Below are 20,573 nucleotides of genomic sequence, written 5' to 3' on the forward strand. Positions count from 1 at the left end.
TACTTCAAAATCAACTCAAACATATTATGTGACTTACAATTGTAAAATTGTGGTTGAAATTGATCGGTTTAAATATTCATAAATTATTACCTACACCTGCATAGTATATACACATATCATTTGGTGCGCAATGGTGTTGTAATTATAACAAGTAAAAAGGGATCGGGACGCAATCTTGTTGCAAATTTTCGGCATGATCGGAAATTTAGTCGGGTCAAAAAAGGAAAAATTGCCCAATCGTGTTGCAGCGGTTTTCATTAACGAATACTGATATTATACCTGTACGATCGCAGAATCGGACATCGGTTAGGTGTTGTCGGCAACCAAAGATATTGTGATCCGACGTAACTGTTGGGATTTTAAATTAATTACGGGCTGTACCCAATGGTTAGTCAGTAAATATCTTAATATTGATGTTAATATAATATTATATATTTCTAATGAGTAGTTATTGTTTTGTCAATGTCTTCGAAAAATAGGTAAATAAGTAAAATAATATTTGATGATATTATTTATTAACTTTATCGGACTAAATGTATGCCTATATCTTTCTCAGTGATGTCCTCTTTGCAAACAAACGCTATCATTCTATATATTAGTATAGATATACCAACGAACAGAATTTGATTCATACATATATTATATACACCTTAATTTTTTAACTTATAAGAGATGTATGATAATAAAAAATAAAAAACTATTAACGTTTAACAATTATAATAATAATACACGTGCATTTTACACATTACAAAGGATATAAAAAAATATTTATTTACATAATATTATACCTAACTGATTTCACATACTAATAATCAAACAGATCCAAATTCTGGTTCGGAAGACATCCGTTGTGCATCGCATACCTAAAGCAATCGGCGCGGCCACCGACCAGAGCCGCAGTACAAGTCCTCACGTCCCACGGGCAGTTGTTCTCGCGCGCGTACACAAGGCACTGCAGTTGCCCGTGTCCCGCAGCGTTACAGCACGTGTCCGCGTCCCACGGGCATCCGTTTTCCCGGGCGTACCGGAGACAGTCGAGATGGCCGTGTCCCGCGGCCAGGGCACACGTGTCGGCGGCCCACTCACAGCCGTGTTCGTGGAGAAACCGTAAGGTACGCAATTGGCCGTCGGCCGCGGCTCCCGCGCACGTCCTCTTGTCCCGCCGACTTCCGTTCTGGAACGCGTACTCGAGACACGACAGGTGGCCGTTGATCGCGGCCCAGTCGCACGCCGACTTAGACGTGCCGGACGGACGGCGCCACGGCACGCCGATCGAACGGGCCAACTCCATACAGTCCGTATGGCCGTGACACGCGGCCACCTCGCATATATGGGCGGTCAGTCGTCGTCGTCGTCGTCGTCGTCGTCGTCTGCGGCGGTTAGACGCATTCGCCACGACGTGCCGCACCTTGGCGAACATCGACCGTCTCTGGCCAAGCGGGTCGAAGCCGACGACCTTGTTCAACCTTATCACTTCTAAAATCGTTCGACAGCACTTCCGCGGGTCGACGTTCGGCGTTCCCAACTCGTCGAAGTATTTCCGCTGATCTCTGTTGCACGCAATGTAGGCCGATGTCAACAGGCTGGGCACGAGGTATTGTCTGACTACGTCGTTCGCCATCGTGGATAAATGCGCGGAGAAAAGAGGTGTTGTCCGCTAGCGCTTACTGTAAACATAAAATATTAAAACGTTAATAAAAATCGACGTAAAACTGATGATGAGATAGGCCTATATCCATATAATACATTATGTGTACTCCGTGCCGAAAAGTCGATAAGATAGGTTGTGAACCCAAACCGTCGACGCATACGAAAAAAAAAGAGAGAGTAATAATAAGAGTACGCGTGTACACGACTAATTTAAACAGCATAATTTAAATAGCAAATTTAGATCGACGAAGGAGATGAGCTGAGACAACAAAATGTACTTAGTGCGATAGTAGGTATACATTTAAACATGAAGATTTTAAACTTTTTGTATTTTTTATTCCGTATCAGTTGCGTGCGTTACAATAGTTGTGTCTATTTCGTTTTGAGTGTGTGTGTGTGTGTGTGTTTATGTGCCGATACATTAATTGTCCACAACAGTTTATGGTTAATATATTATCTTTTGAGTTAGGTATATTCTTACGTTATGTTTAGTTCAATATTTTATTATTATGTTATCACTTTTACAATTTTTCTCGTCTTCTATTATGATACTTTATTATATTGTTATTTTAGTATGTGTATGTACCTATTATCATTTTATTAGGTAATCTCTCATAAGAAAAACCTCATTATTAATATTATTCTTATTCCAGATTCTTACACCATAATTAAAAACATTATCCATGAAAATATATAATGTAAATCATAAATACGATATATATTCATTACTGGACTATGGTTATAAAAAACAAACTTTATGAAACGTATTGGATCACAAGAACGAAAACAGTTAATATGTTAATATGATTACTAAATACAAACATATACAAATTTGAAAAACGTATCTAAATACATTATTTTTTTATTAAAAAAAAAAAATTATCAGAATATAAATAAAATATGAGTGCATATTTTAAAATAAGGTAATGGAGTGCTGTGTGCGCCAGTGGCAAAATGTTATAGGAGACTATGAGACAACGTTTACTCACTAAGAAATTAGAACACAGGACAAATAATTTTGTTTTATAAAATATTTACAAATTTTACCGTCATTTATATAAGATATAAAAATCATATATGTTTTCATATTTATTAAAATTGATTTTTCGTTGTATAGTTATAGTCTATAAAACCGTGCGCGTCTTCCAAATATTATATTATATCAAAGAGACGTTGCAATGCAACGTCTCCCAATTATGAGCGGGCGGGTACAGGGGGAATTTTAATGTAAGTGGGGTTTACTATCTTCGCTATAAGACACGTCTCGCTATTCGAAGTTCTTCAATTATCGACATCGTTTCGTGTAATCGTCCCCTGTAAATCGCTATCACTGATGGCTGATGATTTAATTTATGTCAATTTATGGAATTATTAATTACTCATACGAAAAAAAATGTATTATCAAATAGGTAAAATAAAAAGGGAGGAATCCAAGCGTATTAGTGTCATTTTATTAATTGTCTCCCTAACTAAAAACTTAAGCTTCGCCACAGGTGTGTGCTAATAAAGCATTATATTAAAATTAAAAATCTAAGTCATATAGTCTGTAGTTATAAAAAATGTAGATCAATAAAGCAAATGAATTGAGAAAATAAAACGTTTAATACATTTAATAAAAATAAAAGAACAAAATTGTGATACTGTCATCTTAGTGACATTAATCTGTGTTTTAACAAATAAACGTGTCATGAATGTTTTTGATTTCTAAGCATCTGTAACAACTTAGTATTTCGTATACGACAAAACTTACACTCAACCAAATTGTTAAACTTTTTATTTCTTTTTATGTACAACTTATCTTAACATAAATATTGTAATTTGTAATTAAATTAGTAATTGGTAATGGAATCGTAATTATACTTGTGACTTGCGAGTATAGGTTGATAATGTTGTATAATATCGATTTGGTAGATAGGTATATTTAATGTGCAATTTTTAGTACTTGCATGTAAGATGTAACAACCAATTGACAGAAAAATTTGCAACCAAAAAACTAAGTGTTTGGAATTATCTAATTTATTATCTTTATCGTATCTAGATAATAATTATGTTATAATTTATCTAATGTTTAGCTTAGATAAGAAATGGGTAAATTTTGGCAAAGCATTTCGTACTTTTCAAATCAACAACACGTTTCTAACGATATTTATATTTCTGATTCAAACTATTTAGGCATAGTAAATTGTAATAATTCTGATATTAAATTAAATATAATTGTATAATTGACAGTGATGATAATGTTAATCAATCGAATTTTGAACTTTAAGTTGTAGATTTTTCTTCATTAATGCTAAATTGAAATAGAACTAATACTAATAATATTTCTTTAACAAATCATTTAATATATTCTGCATACACATTATAAATCTAATAGCTACAGCTGATACTGCTAAAGTAAACATCGTTTGATCAAGCTTATAATACAATTTAAAAACTTATTTTCACTTTGGAATTTTCTCAGTTGGAGCACTATAATTTCCAATACATTTTATTAATTGTGCAAATGTAAATTACCAGTATTTAATTTAATACGATGGAATCTTATGATGTATAAATGTATAAAACCGTTAATAAAGTAGTCATAAATAAACAAAATTTACTTTTGGTTTTTAATGATTTAAAAATGAAAAAAAAAGAATAGAGTGTCTTAGAATAATATTATAATGGATCCAAATGCAATTTCATTGAATAAATTGTAAAGTAAAATGTCTTTTTATTTAGGTTTTGTTGCACTCAGTATTTATACTATAGCATTAAGACTTTTGTTAATATAAATACAGTGAAAACTCACTATAACGAATTTGATGGGACCAAGAAATTTCTTTTGTTATAGATAGTTTTCGTAATATAAAAAGGGTATAGGCTTTAAATCAAACCAACCATTTTTATGTAATATTTTCGTTATATAGAGTTTTTGTTGTAACGAGTTTCGTTATAAATAGTTTTCACTGTGCAAATAAATGTATGTTTTAATATTATTAGTGGTTCGGAAAAATATATGATTATTTGTCTGCGGTACCTGATCGATATAAATCCCACCATTCTTAAAAAAAAATTTTTATGAGTAGACGAGGAGTGTACTTAAGTTAATACCGAAAGAGATACTACTTTCAATACAAATAAAAATTTAGATAGTAATAGCAGTGACTAAGAATTTATTTAAATCTTAACAGATAACAGACATTTTTTAGATTTGGAATCAGATAATCAAAACAATTGTGTTAATGTTCAAGCTTTAGTATATTTAAATTAAAAAAATAAAGATTTCTCTGTTCTTAATTAATTTCCAACCAAGAAATTTGTTTAAGTATAATTCAACACTTCCCTCTTTTGTGCCAGATAGCGTTTATTTATATATTAGCAAATCACAAATCATGACACCGAGAAAAAATCATTTGAATGATAAAACATATTTTGAGATGCTCTTATGTTGTAGATGTCAAAAATCTTAATTTAAATAAATTCTAATATAATTAAAATTGTGATTGTTAAGATTTATTTTATAAAAAAAGGATTATATAAACATTGTTATTTATTTTTATTATTAAATAGTTTTTTTGGTTTGATATAATATAATAGTAATTTTATAGTTATACTATTTGTTTTATGAATTATATTACTATAAAAAAATAGTATATTCTAAAGTACCAACATAGGCGAGTCCACTGGGGGGGGGGGGGGGTACAGGGTATGCACCTGCACCCACCACGATTTTAGGTGGAACCATGAATTAAGAAAAGTGGTTCAAAAAAGAGGGTTAAAGCCCCTTAGTCCTCTAAGTATGCACCAGGTTACACCCTCTGCTTCAAAGGTCTGGACACACCTATGAGTACCAAACATTGATAAATTATTCATAACTGTTAATTGTTAATTTATGTTTTTTAGATATAATTAAATATAATTAAAGTTAATTTTATAGCACATAATCAATAAATAGTTTATAAGAAGTGGTTATAAGTACATACATGTCTTTGGCGAGATTTATTCAGATACAATTTTTCATTTTATGAGATAATATAAAATAACAACTTTTTTACTTAGTTCATTTTTATATCATACATTTTTTATGAATTATTGTATGCATAGTTGTGTAAAATCGAGCAGGAAAATAGCGAATTAACATTTAACTTGATAATTTTGAATAGTACTGGTATAAATGTTAAAATGTGTTCTGACATTTTATTTTTTTTAATATATTTAAAAAATAGATACCTATTTAAAGTAACATTAAAGGAAACGCAGTAAATAAGTTGATTCCCAAGACATACTTTACTTAACATTCTATTGAGAAACTTGTCAGCCAGCTTTCTCGTGTTGTTTTTTGGATTACGCTAATAGGCTGAATATTTGACTAAGTACTGAAAAAAATATATAAGTACCCAGGAATCAACTTGTACATACCTCTTAATAACCCAGGAATCAACTCTTACATATCTATTAATGAGCCGGGAACCAACTCAACGGTATCGTTGTAGGTAAACAAGACAAACAGGTACCCAAGAATCAATTTGTACGCAGCCAAAGTAAAAGACAATCAAAGCAATGTGTTTGTTAATATTAAGTATTATGCAGTTGTCCGTCATGCAGTTAAAAACCAATGATAAAAAATAAAAATACGGACAAAAGTAAAAATATAGTCATTACTAATTACCTATATTTTTATTTAAATAAATTCCATTCATGTACTTTTATAACAATTAACTTAGGTATTTTATCTAAATAATTTTTAAGTTATTTATTCTCAACATTGATTGAATTCTTTAATTCAAAATTCAGATCATAATAATAGTAAATCTACTATTTATTATTCATCGAACTTATATTATTATTTAAAATTAAAATCAATAATTTTTTTAATTATATTGAATATTAATTTCACGAAGGCACTGGGATATACTAGGTATTATATTAAACATTGTATTAATAATTTTTTTAATTTGTTGTATTAAATGAAATCTAATATACTATCATAATTTTTTTCTTGGTGGTTTTAACAGTCAAATATTCAACCATAAATATCCTCTATTGAACAATAAAGTTAAAAGTAATTTAATTTTAATTTTATAAATACGTTTGATTTGTAACGCGTGATCAATATGCCGAGTAATACGATATAAAATATAAAAATCGTGGATTTATCAAACAAAATAAATATGAGCAAGAGTAAAATATTTTAGTTTGATAATTTCCACATTTATTTCAACGAAATAAAAACTTAAACGAAAATCCGAAATGTACGATAAAATGATTGTTTAATAATTTATTTTTTATTTTTAATATTCACAAAAATAGTATAAATAAAGACGTGTATATCACACTTGTGTATAACCATTAATCATAAATATAAAAGTAATAATATACTCATTATTTTAATATACCTATATGAAAAAAAAATATACAGTATTGAGCATATCACCCTGCACTGTGCACAGAGTATATTATTACTTAATATTATACACAATAATAATATCACATGGATATTATAAGAACATTAATACTAATAATTAAATTTAACATAACTTAATATAAAACTAATTTTGTTGTACTTACGGAATGCTTATTGTAGACTCTTTGATTGTTATAATCCGGTGGGGTCTTGAGCTCGTAAAAAGACAGACAGCTACGATCAAGTGTCTACAATGTAATGAGTAGTGCACCGAACCTGTAAAAACGGCTATTACATTTTTTGTCACCCCACCCAATGTTTACCCAAATCATATTGGACATCAGGTACCTGGTATTATATATATATATTTTTATTGCGTCAAACAATAGTCCACATTTTTTTTTTTGATAAGTATAATAAATGTAACACATATGTTGTGAAAGTATTTTTAACGGCTTGGACTTAATGTTCAAGAAACGTCCACCTATAGAGACGTATACGTATATGTATATATACATATATATAGGGTGTTTCAAAAATCGGTACGAACTTAAAATTGTAATGACTGCATAAATCAATGCCACAGCTCCATGGGTATACATGCGTTATTCTTCATACATAAATGATAAATGTTTTCAAAACTTTATGTGAAAAAATTATACATTTTTAATAAAATTAGTAATTTTTATGGCGGTTTATGGAGCATAAATGTAGAACATATATGTATCCTCTACTTTATAATAGAATCCGATCCGACCTTAAAATGTTCATTTTTATTTCATTATACATATTTTACAATCTTCGTAAAAAATAAAATTACAATACAATATTTAAAATACAACAAAAATTATATAATAAATATTATTCAAATTGAAATTAAATTTATACGGTTCAATTATTAGCGCATGTAATTAACAAGAGAGTATAACAATCAAACCTGAAATTTGCCCGTTGCCAAAGTGAGATAAAGCGATCTTGTAATTTTTTTCTGTACTAAAATTTACCTTATTATTAGCACGAATTAGCACGTGTGTGAAGTTGGACATTTACTACGACCAATTTATTTGAAAATTATGTATTTATTTTGAAATTAATTTGAAAATATAATTTCAACAAAATAAGATAATACAGTCACATTATAGTGCAAAACTTATGAATATTTGACTAACAATAAAACGTTTCTCAAAAAATTTATTTTTCAATTCCGAAAAGTTATTTGTTAAAATGTTTATACAGTTATTTTTTTTTATAAATATCTGAGAGAAAAATGTATATAATATATTATTCAGTTGTGACGGTAATTTTTATCCGTTCTAATTACATGATAAATTTTACAGTAGAAATCCGAAATAAATAATTGTAATAAGTTACAAGATGGTCGAGATGTTTAGGGCTGAAAACCAGCTAGAGGAGTAACGTCATTATTGTTATGGCTGTGCTCACGGCCGCCGCTCATGATTTACATACCGGTGTTACTACTACCACTACATTCCAAGCCATAAAATAGTTTTTAAATATCTTAAACCTTACTAGTCGAACATGACATAGATCCGGCAAACAGACACAGAGTTATTGTTATCTGTGTCCTCCTCAACACCTTCGACCTGCACACACTGCGATACGTGTAACGCTGAGACACCATCGAGCCCGTGTTAAACAAACGGAATGCGATATAATAAAATTTATTATTTATTCAAGAATTATATTCATACGCAATATATATATATATTAATTGTTCATCATTCAATGAATTATATAAAACCTTTTGTTAAACTTTTTTTATAAGAACGTCTTCTGATTGGGTGGTGGGGGGGGGGGGTTATAAAGGAAAAATCGCTTATCCACTCGTACTTTGTATCTTTTTTAAATATTGTGATTGATGTAAATAATAATTTTTATTGGTACATCGATGACCTTAATAGTTAAAACCCTAAAACATTGAGTCTTGTGTCTACAAGTAAATTTATAATGTTAATCTAATAAATATAATTATAGGTATCAATCTTTTCAGAGACGTATTTAAGAATATTGCGTCCCAGGTAAAAAATAAAATTTAAATTTCTCTAACAAAAGTGTATTTACCGCCCTTGGCCCAAGTCCCCCCTCCCTGATTCTCTCATAAATACGTCTCTGGATCTTTTGCTATACAATTACATTCAAGATAGGTATGTATTAAATAATATTAATAGTATTAATATTAACATAGGAAGTGCCAATAAAATATTATGTACCTAATTCACAGTCTTGGCGCATTTCAGTCAGATGGTAGTGAGGGTTGCTAGGCGGTAGTAGTGTCGACCAGAATTGCATAGTGGCGATAACGCGCGGTAACCAAGGCCACATCGTCACCAAGCGTAATTGTTCCCAACAAGTAAGAAAAAACGTATTCGCACTCACGAATAAGTGTTTAAAGTTTAAATTTTGACAAAATTTTACGAATCACAAAAATGTGCAAATTGTTTTTTAATTAATATTTCTATCAGTTATTAATGGTTATATTTTATAATTCACGCTTGAAATTTAATACAAAAGCTCCCATAAGTTTTCTATCAAAAACCTATCTTATTTACCTATCTCAAAAATAAAAATGTATTATCAGTTGGTAAAATACCTTAATATTTATTTTTATTTAAATGTTACTTCATTACAATTTTAGATTATTTATTTATTTGATGCAATAACAATTGTTTTAAAATATTTATATTAATTTTTAGATATTTAAACCACGAAATAATTCATATCAGTCAATAATACGATGGCTCGTTGGTATTGACTTAAACATTTTTTTAAGTTTATAACAGCTTTAAGCTTATAGTTATTCTACGAAATAATATTGAGTGTTGACTTTAATATATGTAATTTATTATTATTTTATTATATTTATTATACGAGTATTACATATATACATTACTATTTTATGTGTCAGGAAAATTGTGAATTAATTATTTATTTTTAATTTAATTTATTAATTATTTTATGGTGTACATAAATTATTATACATATCATTTTTTGAACATTTTAAAATTGTAATATTTTAAATATTCAGTTATAATTCACATTAAAATGATTGTGCGATGTGCATGCGTAGAAAAGCCTATGTACTTACCTACTTAGGTAAGCGGTCACTTTGTACAGTCAGGTAAAATTTTAGATTTAGGACACTTTGTACTGTTGTCTGTTATATACATAAAGTATATATTGATGTTTATAGTTCAATACCTAAGTGTTAAGTGTATATGAAATGAAAATTATTAAAATTTAATTATTTCTATGTTTTGGTTACATAAAGTTATTAGCTTATCGTTTTCACCAGAATTAGATTTTTGCTTCTTATGTAGCCTATACAACGTAGTCCAAGTAACTGTACAAAAACTCGGAGAATGTATAAAATACTTAGATTTACCAAATAATATTTAAACTTAATATCATTTTTATTGTATAACAGTACAAAGGGACCGCTTTCTGCAATGTAGGTACCTTTTTATTCGACCGTACAAAGTGTTCGGGTTCCTCACTATTAATATTCGACCGTACAAAGTGACCTAGAACCATAGCGGGGTAACTTCTGAATAACTGATGTGGACAGGTTTAGGTAATCCGAAGAGTTTAAATATATCTAAATAACAGACAGCTATCTAAGAAATACGAACTTATTTTAAGTTTATTGTCATCAGTTACTCAACTTCAGTCTAATTTTGAGGAAATTACAATAATAAAAAAAAACAAAACACAAACCAAAGTTTCAAATTTTGTTTTCAATATCTAATTTTATGCAATAGTTAGTTTTGATAATTTGGTACGTCTAAATCGCTAAACAATAGTAATAAATTAATAATAAACATAAAGTAAAATATTTTTTAAAGTCAATAAAATTTAAATTTTTAAAGACTTAAATACATCATATTATTTTATTAATTTTTCCCAATAAGCGGACACCTTTCAGTACCGGAGAATTTTATCGGTCCTGTGAGTATCCACTATTTAGAGGTTTTACTGTACTTGTTTATAGTAATAAGTAGTATATGGACCACGGGTATCAACCATAGTTCCAAATGCTTAGTATATCAATATTCAATATTTATAATAATTCATTAATTTTATTCTGTATTTCTGTACATAGATACGATATTATTATACCGATCAGTAAAAAAAGGCCCTTTCCCTTAAATACGTCACTGGTCCCTGGCACATTTGCTTGAGGTTTCCCCCTCCCTACTTTAACCCAGAAACTTCAAACCTTTTTAGAAAAATTGCTACTTATTTGCTAAAACTTGCTATGGAGTTTTGATGCACCATTTTGGGAACACGATTGCGTACGTTAACACGAATACACAATTACGTACGTTGAACAATTTTTTTTACCCCATAAGTCAAATGATTACGTATGATTTGCTACGCAACGTTTCCACAGTTAAGTTTTTATTTGTTATAGTAAAAATTAAATCTTGAAAAGATGACAAGTCAAAAACATGAATCAAAATATTTAAAAATAATAAAAGGTTAAAATAAATAATGAAAAGTAAAAGTATATTCAATTTACAATTGTACATTATATATACCTTAATATAACTTAAATAACTAATTTTTGACAAATATTATAATATTTTTTTTATGAATTTTGTATTTATTATATTCTTTTATTGTTTCTTTTAAATCAATTAAATCAGCATTTTCCATTTTTTTAATTCGACATTTAAATATTGATTTCGTAGATGTTTCCAGAAGGATGGAAGCAATGAAAGTGAGCGTTAAACGTTCGATGAAAAATTTCGAATTAATTTTAAATTGTATGTTATACTAGTTCAAATCAAATGGCAGCAGTGCTTCAATGTTGCAGATAAAAATCGTACGCAATCGTGTTTAACCATAATGAGTAAATCCTCACGGGACAACATGTATATAATATATATATAAATATAATTTACCACACACGTCCGCGGTTAAGAACTATTGATGGTATATAATGACATGATGTTTCGCTTATACTAAAAGTGAAACCTAACTAAACGGACACCTGTATATTATATTAAATCTTTTAAGTTACGTTACGATTATTATTTAAGGGACGACAATTATGCAATTCATAATTTCGTTTTAGCCGCCCGAGATCTATGTGTTAGTTGTAAATGATTATTAGTGAAAGTAAAATTCAATTTCAATGCACATGTCAATAACTCGATAACATAAACATTCACTATACAAATTTTACGACGACTTACTTATTGATTTGACAAAATTAAAGTCAGTTTAAGTTGTCTGATCTTAATTTAGAAAAACTATTTAAATTCAGCAGAAAAATATCTGTAGATCGTACGTAACTTTCCGATTTTAATTTTAATATTATGATTTGAAAAATTCATATTTTCAAGTTTTTAATGTTTTTATTACCACTTCACTAGAATATTTAAGATTTAATTTTTACAAAATATTCCGTACGATTTATAGACAATTTTCTGTCGAGTACAGATTTATTTTAGAATCAAAATCGGACATCTTGAACTAACTTTAATTTTGTCCAAACTTAACGTCTTTGTTGGCAGTAGCGAGACCCCTTAAAACAAAAGGTGAACATTATTCGTTGTAAAGAGTCTCGCGGTTTGTCTATCCGTAAACATATTAATAAATATTTAAATTAAATGTATAACATATATGTAAAATATAATAATATAATAGATAAAAATTATAATAGTATAATTAATATACATAATATTAGTATAATATACGTACAAAATGTTCATTTTTCTTTAAACAGATAAGTTTCTAATTTTAATTATAAAACACTGAAACCTGTCCAAGACGGACAATTATTTTGATCCCTTGACTGTCCGTTAATTACAGGTTTCACTGTATATTACTCTGGAAAAATTGTCCGAAAAATTGAGTAAGTGTTTTTTTTTGGTTAAGTAACGTTTGCCTGGTCAGCTAGTATTATATAATAACGGATGTGAGTTCAAGATACATAGAGATTTAAATACACAATAAAAATTATATTAAATATCTTATTATCATGACTTAGGGCTAGAAAAGGACTGGGGAGTTTTCATTTGAGTCATAATTCGTCAAAATCTCAGACAATTGTAACCTATTTTGTAGTTAAAAATGTATTAAAACTTTTTAATGTATAAGTGTATAGCTAAAGAATTTAAGTAAGGAATTTTATAATATTAAATTCTTCATATGTAACTTTTACTAAAACTATAAAATCAAAAAATGGATAAAGACAATTAATCTTTATAGACATTTTAAGTTTCATTTGTACGAAATTACTTATTTAAATGATAATTAGTTTGTTATAATTTTAAGACTATTCGTGGGGAATTAATATATTTAAGTATACTTTATTATAATGTATTTTAGTATACGCAATAATATTTTTTTTATTTATTTATTTTAAAATATTAACTATTTGTCTTAATATATAGGTACTATACTACTATGAATCTGTTTTTACTGTATTATAGTACTTATAGAATTACGTTATTCAATTTTAAGTTATGCAAGTTGATATAATATGGTAATGTAATATTAATATAATTATTAAATACTAATATATACTAATTTTTAGTGGCGTAACTCGTAACTGGAGGGTGAACTGCCACGGGACTCTCACGCATGGGGGCTTCCAAAAGGGTCATGAATTATTGTTTTGAGGCCTCTATGAACGATATAAAAATATAAAAATAATGCTGGTACTACATATTATAAAAAATAGAAAAGTAAAATTTCGACATGAAATGTCAAGCTCTAACAATAAATATTATATAATACAGCCTATTGACTTATTGTGTTGAACGCATTAGTGTCTTGCTGATCATTATTATATATTTTTTTAAATTATACAAATAAAACATAAAGGCAATATAAGTCTATAGCAGAGTTGGGAAAAATATTATCAATAATTATTCGAATGTTTTTTTTTAAGTATTCGAATAAAAATATACGTGAATAATTTTCAAACATGCTAATACAAAATTCAGATATATTCGAATTCTTTACTTTTTAATTTCTTCTTTAGTATAGTTTTATACAAAACTCTGTGGCACTACATATGTATATATCTCGGAAAAAAAACCTCTATTGTGTAATAAATATGAAAGATAGATATTTTGTAGACATGTAGTAGTGGCGCTGGCGTGCGGTGATATTTTAAATAATAAATAAATAATAAGTATTATATTTTGGAAAACAACAATGTGATTGAGATACATTACTTATATAAAATACTTAATTAAATTAATTGCAGCACCCCCTAAGCAATATATTGGGTAAGTATATTTATATTGGGCAAGCGCTTAAAATAAACCTCTGTAATATAATAAAAGTTTTTTGATTACGAAAAAATCATAGATGATGGATTGTTATAAATAAAAGCGACTATTCTGAAATAACCAAGCAAATTTGAATGGTTTAAAACATGACAAATATCACAATTTGTCCACGATGTTACCATAAACAATTAACTGTGTGACGGCGGCGTGCGTTCGTAGTATTCGTACGACGTATATTATACCAAATGTACAACAAATAAAAATAAACAGTAATTTCCGAGTTACATTATTTTAGAATGTAAAATTATGTTTTAGGAATTGTGGGTTATACCTATCTATTATCTATATTTATGTAGTACTGTAATTAGGTACAGTATGAAGCGGACACGTTCATAATCGTGCGCATAGGAAGGGGGGGGGGCAAGTGGGCCGTGGCCCAGCCTTCGAGCTGTACCGAAATTTTTATACATAGTAATACATGATCTAAACATCACGATTTTTGATTTTTTAAATCATAAAACATTAAATAGGTAGCCTAGGTAGGTGAAAAATATCATTGATACTCAATAATAATAAATAATAAAAAATTAAATGTCTTTAAAAATAAAATTGATGACATATTACCATTACAGATTGAGAAATTGTATTTATTTAAAATTTAAAACTGCAGTGTTGGCAATTAAAATATTTCTCATTTAATTTTTGAGAAATAGGTATCTGTTTATTCAGTTTTTTTTTATCTTATGAATGATTTATGCCTCAAAGCTTAAACAGTGGGTGAGTATACTCATAATAAATTAAAGAATGTAACATTTTAATTGTTTCTTCTATCAGAGTTCAGGTTTTTTAATCTTTATTGACTTAGCCCACCCTCTCACAAATGTCTGCGCACGCCTAAGGACACATTGTTTCTATAAATAATCGTTATACCTAATCAGGGCCCTCACAAGAAAGGGGAGGGGAGCTGATGGACCTTGAATACAGGAGCTCGGCTATTTTAAGGGCCCGTGGGCCAGTTGTCCGTTGAAATTTATTTGTAATTTTTATAAACTTTTATAAACGGCCCGGACAAACATTTAGTACAGGTGCCCGATATTGCTTGGGGGGCCCTGTACTTAATAATCCAAAAATATATAGTTAATAGTTATGTCATGTATGTAAACTAAAATGATGTGATACAATTTGTAAATATTCTAAGTCTTGTTTTACTCGATTAGTGTACCTATTTATAGCATCCTGTAACACTGTCATTTTTTTTTTTTTTGATTTGCGGAGTTTACATATACCCATTTCGGGTAAGAAAAAAAACTGACGGAGTTTACAATCGCTCTTTCTATAAATATAAAAGTAAAATACACGATTTTAATAACTAATCAGATAAACACATCATTTGGTGATGATGTACCGTCAATTGCGTGCGGTAATTTCAACGAACGAATTTAATCGCTTACGACAACTTGGCGCGCGTCAAATAAGCGAATACGACATTTTAGCGTGCGAAAATTCGGCATAACAAAATAATATAATTTCAATGTGGGTACCGGCTGGAGTCAATAAGTCAATATGTCACATATTATGCACATGTCAATAACTCGATAACAATAAAAATTCACTAAACGAATTTTACGACAACTTACTTAATGATTTGACAAAATTAAAGTTAGTTAAAGTTGTCTGATCTTAATTCTGAAAAAAATATTTAAATTCAGCAGAAAAATGTCTGTAGATCATACAAAATTTTCTGGTTTTAATTTAAATTTTTAAATTTAATATAATGATTTGAAAAAATTCATCTTTTCAGATTTTTATTACCACTTCATTAGAATATAAGATTCAATTTTTACAAAGTATTCCGTACGATTTATAGACAATTTCCTGTCTAGTTCAGATTTTTCTTCAGAATCAAAATCAGACATCTTAAACTAACTTTTTTATTAATTATTAGTTACTACAATACGATATTTGGGAACGAACTTTAAATAAATTATTAATTAATGTATTATATAGAAAAAATACGAGCGATGTAGAGGTACAATATAACTGTATCTATCTAAATTTTTTGTACTAATTTATCATTAAATTAATATTATTTTCAATTAAATAATTCATGTCCTAATTTGGAAAATACTGACTTAAAGGCAATACTAGGTTCAACCGTTCAACGTATTCAGGTTCTATAGATAGTACCGAAAATACAGGTATATGATACATATATATATATATATATATATATATATATATATATATATATATATAAATAATATTATAATGTATAGGTAGTAATTGTGTGATGCAGCGATCGAAAATAACCATAATAATATTTATAAAATAATTGAAAATATTATTTATCTACCTAGATAGTAGAAATTTAACAGACAATCACCTAGCTAAATTAAAAACAATTTTATAAAATTGTGTATAATATTTTTGTAAGTAGTATGTAAAATATACAGTATCATTATTTTTAATACTAAGTAATAATAAATAACCAATGACAGTATGTACACTATGTTAAATACATTTACATTTATACATTTTATGATATATAAATAATTTATTTTATACATTTTACATACATTTATATATTAATTATCGATGATGCGTCGTTGACAACTTCAAACTATTTTAGTTCGCTTAACCAGTAACCACACAATATTATACTATTCTTTTTAACATAAACAGTTGTTTAAATTGACTATATTACTAACTATTAAGTACTAAGTAACTATAAATTATCTTTTGTAGTTAGATTAGTCAAAAGGTATAGTTAATAGTTAGTAAATAGCAGGTACATTGTTTCAAAGTTGTCATGAAATTAATTAAATATTTATTTCTAAAACTTTATAAATAGTTAACCCAACTATATTTTTGAATTAGTATAGATAACTGGTATGTATTTGATAATTTGACTTCCTTTATAGTTGTAGAAACCAAAAATTATAGTTGACTTATTTATTAAAAATAATTACTAATACTTTATTTTAAATAGTTAACAAAATAATACATAATTTAAATTAACATGTACTCAGATGAAATTACTGTAGATTCTTGTTTATATCAAATCTTAAAGAAAACAAGAAAAAGTTTGAGATATAGTCTTAAAAAATTGGTAAATAATTTGAATGCATAGTTTGAATACTTTAAGTACTAATACTACATGATAATATGATATATATCAATAAACTACAATAATGAATAAATTAACTTTTTTTTAAAAAAAAAATGTTATTACAGTTTGTTTAATATTGGATTGTTTAGTTTTTGTAAGAATGTAAAAATTAATTTATCTAAGGACACTTAATTTATGCTTATTCTTCATTTCATTATATTATAAAATTATGTATTCAAATGACAACAATTATTTACTACCAACGCGTGAAATCACAATCACTATACTGATTGACATACTACTTAATTATTTGTGTATCTATTCGAGGAAACAAATAACGATTAATTTTAGTTTAATTTATCAAGAGCAAAAAGCTATTAGATGTAATAGTATTTTCAAGCGAATTTTAGTGCAGTTTGAGATAGCGACGTACGACATAATAATAAGAATTTGCTGTATTTAAATTATACATTTTGTTTTTAATTTATTTGTATACATTAAAAAAAAAATGAATTAAACACTATCCAGACTGGATAAGAATACAAGATAAACACTGTTAAGATAAACATTTTATAAACATTTATAGTTCTATAAAAATAATGACATAAATAATGAATAAATATCATCATAAAAAAAATCTTAATTATAACATTACAATGATAATAATAATTGAAAAAAAAAAATGTCAGGGTCATAATGCATATAATTTTTATAATTTCAATGTAATAAATATTAAACCATTAGATATATGATTATGATGAGTTGGATTCATATTTTCTAAATTGCTTAGTGGCTAGTGCAATACATACAAGATTTGATGTTACGAATACATTAAATACTAGGTAATGTTTGTAAAAATACAATGTCTTATATTGTTTACATACAAAATATGGTACATATGAATCTGTTATAAAGATAGATTTTATTAAGCCGAAACATCATAACACACATAATAATTATTTTCTTTGCACAAATTCAATACAACAGTCATATTATTCTTACAACTATAGGTACTTAATACTTTTTCACTTATTCATGAAACAAAAACAATATCATTCGTTGAATGGAATAAGTATTTCATGCATAATATTCTAATATATCTAGTGGTATTTTTACATTGGGTCCTATCTTTGTTTTTATTATATATATATAATTTGTCGGGTATTATTGTATTAAAAGTCTATAAGCAAATTGTAGTCGCTATTTAAGTGCTATTATTAATGTAATATTTTTTCTAGATGTAATAGAATGTGCTCGTTTTGAACTTGAATTAATATTGGCCTACTTAATTGCTTATAATTAAAGAATTCAATGATATTATTTAATGTATCCTAAAAAATATATTTAAAATTATAAATCATTTCTTTGAGTTTAAGAGCTACGTCATATTTGCACACCTCTTCCATCATATCATGCATTATTTTTCATTGAAGTTAATAGTAACATCAAAAATTCTACATCATTCCATATACATAATTTTTCATTAACAGTAAGAGATACATCATTACATAAAATATCAGCTATATAGGTAATTAACAGATCTCTTAAGTTGCTATCATTTTGTATAGATTGTTGATAACATTATTTTTTATGAGTTAAAATCAACAATGATAATTTGCAAAAAAAACTCTTTAATCCTAGAATAGAGAGTACTCCTACGTTATTATCAAGAATTCAAGAATTAATCCTAATTTAAAGAAAATATTATGGATTTTATTGTCGACAGACACTTCAATTCCAGTTGACTTTCAACAATTTAGTTCTGTAATTAGCTCTTTAACTATAATTTGATTACCAAAAAAGTTTTTATCATAAGTTTTGAAAAGAGCAACTAGATAAATATGATTTAGTGAGTTAAATTATTTAATTTAGAAAGTTCAATACGAATTTTCTGTTTCATTGTAGAAAATATTGTCAATATTGTACATCATCAATTAAAGTTTGTACAATATTTCTTGAAATTGAAGTATTGCTATACTATTTATGTATCATTGGAAGATTTCAAATCTGGAATATTTAGTATAGTATCTGATGGAATAATGAGTTGATAAGTTCTTAAATAACCGTTATTAGTATTTTGACCAATAACATTGGAAATTGAAATATGAGAATTATGGATATTATCATGTTGAAAATTATGATTAGGAATTGAAATATGGTTTTTTAATGTTTTTTAAAAGAATATAGTGTACTAAGATTTCTAAGATAATTAGTAGTTTTAAAGATTAACTCCTATATTTTATTTAAATCATGATAAATACAAAGATGAATAATTAAATTGTTAGTACAATTAAACTTTGAACTGCAAAAATGAACAATTAAATATTTTGCGGACCTTTTTAAAATGCAATAAATCTAATGAATTTTAGATTTTGAGGATTGTAAATTCTTACAGAGATTTTGAACAGATAAAAACTTTTTAGTGTATAATATATATAAAAAAAAAAAATAATAATACTATTCAATAAAATACCACATTGTTCAGCTTTGAGGGGATAATCCAAGTTTAAAACATGATATAATTTAAAACAAACATTTACCACCTTGACGCTGTTTCTAACTGATATTAAGTGCTATTTACTACACTTTAATAGTTTGAAGGATCTTGATCATCGACATCTTGATAATGATAATGTTCTTAAGTAGTATTACCACTATATTCCATTGATTGAGTCTTCATCACAATCACCTAGTGGCTTAAGCTTGTTTTCTTTCAAATTAGATATTTTTTCAGGTGATTGTTTTTCTTCGTTCTGTAATAGAATAAAAAAAAAATAATTATAAAAATGTAATATAAATTAATTTTAACTACTAATAAATAATCATAGGTAATAGAGCACATCAATGTATATTTTTTATATAATTAAAAAACAGAAAAAAAAATGTAAATATTGCAAATACTTAAAGGCATTTAACCTACAGCATACATATAGATTTAATACTTTTAAATGGATTCTTTAGTGTATTATACCTTATATTATTAAATTTTGGCGACAACTAACTTAATATTTAAAAAAAATATTTTAATTTACTTACAAACACTTTATCATGTTGATTATTTGTATTGCTTATATTATTTCACTTTTAAATTTCGATACATTGGCAATTCTAATTTTTTTCCAAATACAACATCCATAATTGCTTGATAAATGTGCAAACG

At 27.3% G+C, this 20,573-nt stretch overlaps 1 protein-coding gene across 1 annotated transcript; it reads right to left on the minus strand.

The window, feature by feature from the left end:
* Window positions 1–794: 794 nt before the first annotated feature.
* On the minus strand, window positions 795–1,839 carry LOC113558937. The gene is made up of 2 exons (XM_026964528.1): window positions 1,747–1,839; window positions 795–1,667 (listed from the first exon to the last, which is right to left on the minus strand). Exon 2 carries the CDS (start codon window positions 1,619–1,621, stop codon window positions 806–808), a length of 816 nt encoding a protein of 271 aa, XP_026820329.1. The 5' UTR covers window positions 1,622–1,667; window positions 1,747–1,839; the 3' UTR covers window positions 795–805.
* Window positions 1,840–20,573: the final 18,734 nt, after the last annotated feature.

This window comes from Rhopalosiphum maidis, chromosome 3, assembly GCF_003676215.2.
Source record: "Rhopalosiphum maidis isolate BTI-1 chromosome 3, ASM367621v3, whole genome shotgun sequence".
Lineage (NCBI taxonomy): Eukaryota > Metazoa > Arthropoda > Insecta > Hemiptera > Aphididae > Rhopalosiphum > Rhopalosiphum maidis.